General features: G+C 35.7%; 1 protein-coding gene across 1 annotated transcript; it reads left to right on the top strand.

Annotated features, from left to right (window-relative positions):
* Positions 1–2,266: 2,266 nt before the first annotated feature.
* Positions 2,267–3,832, top strand: LOC105619071 (3-ketodihydrosphingosine reductase). The gene is made up of 4 exons (XM_012200601.1): positions 2,267–2,461; positions 2,576–3,002; positions 3,167–3,408; positions 3,614–3,832. The coding sequence occupies exons 1-4, from the start codon at positions 2,267–2,269 to the stop codon at positions 3,830–3,832; spliced, it is 1,083 nt and encodes a 360-aa protein (XP_012055991.1).
* The last annotated feature ends 2,017 nt before the right edge of the window (positions 3,833–5,849 follow it).

The following is a 5,849-nucleotide window of genomic DNA, read 5'->3' as shown; positions in this document are numbered from 1 at the left end:
TCCTCCTCTCTCTCTCTCTCTCTCTCTCTCTCTCTCTCTCTCTCTCTCTTTTTTCTCTCTCTGTATGTTTTCAATAAAAAGCATATTTCGTGGATAATCACGATGCATTAAAATAGCAATTACACTGCGTTCGTCGTTGTAATATGATCGTCGAATATGAATCTTGCAGCGAGTTATTATACGTTAACCATAATAGATTATGAACCGAAATCGCTGAGGTCGCGTCGCGGTTTTAGTGGCGTAATGGATTCTGACTACATTGATGACTGAGCGCTTGTGGATGCATGCAATCACACATGTACGCACTAATCTACACATGTTACACGTAGAATTGCTTCTATTTTCGCGAGGTTTCTTGTTGATTTTACAGAAATACAATGCTGTCATGATTAAATGTACATTTCTTTCTAATTCCCATAGTATATCTCGAATGTAGAACACTGTTTTACCACCATTAGAATATCTTTGGATACCGGAGAAGCAAGTGTAGACACCCTTAACGAGGGGAGGTTCCGAGAGATCGTCCCTTGGCGCCTATTCATATATAACCAGAATAGCACCGCGTAGAATCGATGTGTGCAATATGGATTGGGTTCTCAGCCTTCTTTCATTTTTATGCTTTGTATAAATATCGAGTAAGAGAAATAAAATAGTTTTGTTGAGAAAAAATCCTCCATAATTTTCTCGGTGAATCGATTTTCCTAAGCAATTTCCAAGGGAATTTAGCTTGTGAACCGAGAAACGGTCGGTAATGCAGTCGGTCGTAATATCAGTTCGATACTACGCAGCGATAAATTCAGTAAAAATTCTAATCTCAAGTTTACGTGCAGTTTTTATTTCATTACAATAAAATGTACAAATAATGAAAAAACGTTATCTAGCTGACTTTGAAGTATTTTAATTATCCGTTAATGAGTGAGAGAAAGAGACACAAAATCTTTGATGACAAATAGAGGTCGAAGCAAATGAATCCTGGCGAAAATAAAAGTTGAATGTAAGTTGAACATAAGGAGATAGTAACAAAAGCGTAAACGAAGCTTCTGGATGTGAAAATTGAGAAAGGCTTGCGCTTCTTTTATGTTTCACTGTCTCAATTTTTGTCTCTTAGAAGCTTTGTATACGTTTTTATTAGGTACTCTTTCCTTTCTTGTATTCGATTTATACTCTAATTTTTATTTTGGTCAGGTGAGTAGTCGAATGCGATGAAGTATAACAATTTTGCTAAAGAATTTATACAATATATTGTTTACTTCAGTGAAATTTTTAATCGTAGTTGAATTGCCGCTGGTGTGTGAGAAAAGATGACACCGCGACAAAATGTTATTGCAGATGACACTCTCATGACATGAAAAATTCACTGCGCATTAATGTTCTCTCCGCAATATTGTGACTGAAATAAGAAACAAAATAAGAGGTAATAAAAATGAGTTTTATTATTCAAGAGACCAATTTTGGATAAATTTAATTTCACTTTACTGGACTTATTTCCAAAATCGCAATTTTATTATCAGCAATGTTTATCGATAAAATTTACATGCCTATATAATAAAAATTGTAAATTAAACAATTAAGGAATGTGTTATAAAGTGAAAAGATTCAATCGATAAATTACATGTATTATGTTAAATAGAACAGAATAATAATTTTAACATAAAAGAGTATGGAAATTATATAATTATTATATAAGAATATATGCATATATCTTATTTTTAAATTATTATTAAATATAAAAAAAATATAAAATATTTTCTTATTTCTGATAATTTATATGTGAATTCTGTTTTACTTTTTACAATTTTTATTGAAATTACTTAAAATATTTAAATATATATTAAAATGATGAAATAATGACTGGACTAAATTGAACCATTTATTATTTGCTTATCTTCCATGCAGGAAGAAAAATTAAAAGTGTCATTGCTCTTTAATTATCTCCAGATCTCCGGGGGCACAATTCCCATTTAGTAATTAATAGTCATAAAAACTTTCCCTAGAGGATCAATAGTTTTTAATTAATATTCAGTGATCGCAAGTACAATATATACACGTAATATTTCTATGCTTGGTAAGATGGATAATTAAGATAGAGTACTGATTTGACGATTACAGATGGCGTGAATTTATTCACTGTAGGTATATGAGAGAGAGGGACGAGTCATAACCATCAGAGGCTTTGGGTCAAAGATTTATTTCTTATTTCTCATTGATGTCGTATCATTCACTTTTTCAGAGCCTAGAATCAGTTGGAACGTGCTCATGTTGCAAGATGGGGTTCTCGCGCGATTATTTTAGTTCTGATTTCCTTCATAATCTCCTTCATAAACATAACTTGATGATATTTGGCTTGTATGGTATTATAGGATTTATTCTTCTGTCAATTGTTATATTCTGCACTCTGTTTGTGTACGAACATTTCTTTTGGACAAACAAAATAAAAGACGTCAGGAAGAAGCACGTTGTCGTAAGTGTCATTTAATATAATGATGCGGAATGTGAAGTTATATCGAATTGAATATTAAATCTCTCTTAAGTCTTTTGAGCTAGTATTTATCTTGTAAAATATTGTTTTGTGTAGGTAACCGGTGGCTCCAGCGGTATTGGAAAATGTATGGCGATTCTCGCTGCAAAGAAAGGAGCAAACGTCACGATAATTGCAAGAAATGTGGAGAATTTGGAGAAGGCTAAACATGAAATATTGCAAGCATGCGAGAACAAAGATACACAAAGGGTAGAGTATCTTTCTTTAGACATTGGAGATTATGAAACCGTCGAGAAAGCACTGGCCGATCTGGAGAATGATATGGGACCTATTTACATGCTTGTAAATTGTGCTGGTCTCGCGATTGCAGGCAAAATAGAAGACACCACCCCAAAGTCTTTGGATATAATGATGCGCACGAATTTCTTGGGCACATATTACTGCATTAAGGCTGTCACGCCAAGAATGAAAGCTTCCAAAGAAGGAGTGATTGTACTTGTGTCATCTCAAGGAGGTCTCCTAGGTATTTACACAATAAGTTATCTGTACTAATATATATTAATTATAGCTTTACGTACATAAATATTATACATACGTACATAAAACATTTTATATATAATATTTTATATTTAATATTTTATACCATTTATATAACATTTATATAAAAGAAGAAAATGTATTGTACAGGTATTTTTGGATATACCGCTTACTGCAGCACGAAATTCGCACTACGTGGCTTGGCAGAGAGTTTAGCAATGGAATTACAGCCGTACAACATTTCTGTTACTTTGTGTTTACCACCGGATACAGACACACCTGGTTATGCCATCGAAGAGCTATCGAAACCGATAGAAACAAAAGCCATATCACAGATGGCAAATTTAGTCCAGCCCGAAGTCGTTGCCGAGAAGGCTTTTAAGGATGCGCTGGTTAGTGCAAAAATAATTAAAAATCATTTATAAATAATTAAGAAATCTTTATCATTATATATGAAGGATAAATTGCACTAATATCTTGCCTTTGTTTTTATGCTCCTTGAATAATTATTTTGACTTGGTCGGAAAGTCGATATTATATAGAATTTAATTAAAAATCGTTTTCCCTTGGCTTATTTTATTCAACGATATGTTTCAGGCAAGAAATTTCTTCTCTGCTCTTGGTTTGGAAGGTTTCATTATGACGACGTTGTGTGCGGGAATGTCGCCGGTTAAATCGTATCGCCAGCTGTTTGTACAAGTTTTGCTGATGGGTCCGTTGAGATTTATCGGTATAGTCTATCTCTTCATCTTCCAAAGAATCATTGCACAGTGCAAGCAATATACGAATTCTGAAAACATAAAGAAGGTTAAGTGAGAAAAAAAGTTCCTCATAATATTCTGTGATTTGAAAAGAAAGATTTCTTATAATATCCAGTGAATTAAAAGATTGATGAGATATTGCTTCCATTCTAAGTTATAGAGCTTTAATATGGATTTAATAAATTTTCTTGCTCCAAACGTTTGTGTAAAATCGCAAGACGCAATCGCAAGACTAAATCATGATTTATGCTTTCTTTTATTTATTTTTTTAAATAAACAATAATGATATACGTGGATAATTGATGTGTTATACAACACATATCTGTGTATAATACAATGATGAACATAAGTTGGGTGAAAGGAGATTAAATATATATGTAAGACAGATTATTTTAATACAATGCAGAGATATGCAGTGCGATGTACAAAAGAGCGAAAGAAATAAAACACGTTCTTAACGGTTTGGCTTACTTTTATTAGGTATTCCGTAAGTTCATAGTATAATGTTTTTTTTCTTTTATTAAGCTTTTATGGTTCTTACACACATAGAACGGGACTGCTCTTCGTCCCGTTTCTCGCCACAATAGGTTAAAAACGGAAACGCTGAAACTGGTATGTAAAGAGTACTCTTGTGGACGGGGCTCCGTTCGACGTCGATCGCGTCCGCCCATCTGTCGCTGGTAAAAGAATTGAGCTCGCGCTCGAATGCGAATAACGAATAAATTTCTTCCCACGTCCGTTTAAAATCCAATAAATAGTATCGTGCAGCCGCGATCGGGCGCCGAATGGGCGTGGTCGCGTCCAGCTTTCGAAAAACGAGACTAAACTTATACGTAGAAACGGCGGTCAATGAAGATTTGTCTCCCGAAATTGCGAGTTCGGTAATGATGGGTTTAACATTGATTTATTATCACGCTTTCACTCCCTCTTTTTCACATTCTCTCACCCTCTCACGCGCATATTTTAAACTTTTGCACCGCACATCTTTTCACATTCGCACTAATATCTTTCGCTTTCCTCGGCATCATCTCGTAGATTCGTTAATTCTATTTTCCTCTCGTTAAACCCTAAAGCGCTTTAGGTGTATACAGACGCGAATCCATGAGACGAGGCTTATCTCGAGGAATATTTCCAGAGTGTCTTGCTGTTTTATTTTTCTTTTTTAACTTACGCTTATTTTTTAAATCGATCATCCGCTTATCCGCGCGCTCGACAAATTTTACCTTTCCTTCCTCCTCCCTGCGGCTTCAACAGATTTCCTTTATAGTCCACCCTTTACGGCGGCCGTAAATCACCTTCGTCGAACGTTCGAATCGGCAGACGTGTTGCGTTAGTGATTAATTAGACCCCTTACTATAGTGTGATCTGTCGCGTGTCATCAACGAAACGCCCGTAACGTAGGATCTCGCTTTCAACATTAATAGGACGTTGTCGAACTCAATCGCTCGCGATGGACTTATCGAACCTCCTTGATTTACGATGTCGATCGCACGCATCCGTCCGACAATATAAATAATTACCCGGGTGTGGTATCTCGCTAAAGAGATCGAACGTAATGACCTGTTTCTCGATAATATAATTCGCGACGATTCGTCGAACCTCTCGAGTCGTTTTATAACGCTCGCGTGCAACAATCGCGTGATTGCACGGTGCATTTCTCGCGAATGTCATCGGTGATCCGCATAGTTAACGAGGTGTCCGCCGTCCCGAGGGTGCCGATCGACGATAAATGGTTTCTCCAATTCGTTCTTCTAACCCTCCACAATCGAGAAAAAAAAGTTAATGTGCGGACGATCATTATCGGTACATCGTCGAGATAGGAAATTTGTTACATATGCGACAAATCGTTTTGCTATCAATATAGAATAAGGATGGTGGAGGGTTAAAATTACAACAGTCATGTACATTCTCCGCGCGTATTTTACAATCTTTCATTTTACAAGCTTCGACATCTAGTTTCTTGTCTAAAAAGTTCTTCGATAACATTCTGCTTGCTGCTCGTCTCGAAATCCTTTTACGGTGACCTGTTCTCAATCTCTCTTTCTTTTTCTCTCTCTTTCACACACATACAC

Source organism: Atta cephalotes, assembly GCF_000143395.1.
Source record: "Atta cephalotes unplaced genomic scaffold scaffold00019, whole genome shotgun sequence".
Lineage (NCBI taxonomy): Eukaryota > Metazoa > Arthropoda > Insecta > Hymenoptera > Formicidae > Atta > Atta cephalotes.
This window is presented reverse-complemented; position numbering and strand designations above follow the sequence as displayed.

Bases quoted from the DNA above. Each gene is read 5' to 3' on its own strand.
- LOC105619071 (XM_012200601.1), top strand. From the start codon at position 2,267: ATGGGGTTCTCGCGCGATTATTTTAGTTCTGATTTCCTTCATAATCTC. The intron at 3,003-3,166 runs GTATTTACACAA...TGTATTGTACAG, and splicing joins ATCTCAAGGAGGTCTCCTAG to GTATTTTTGGATATACCGCT. The intron at 3,409-3,613 runs GTTAGTGCAAAA...GATATGTTTCAG, and splicing joins AGGCTTTTAAGGATGCGCTG to GCAAGAAATTTCTTCTCTGC.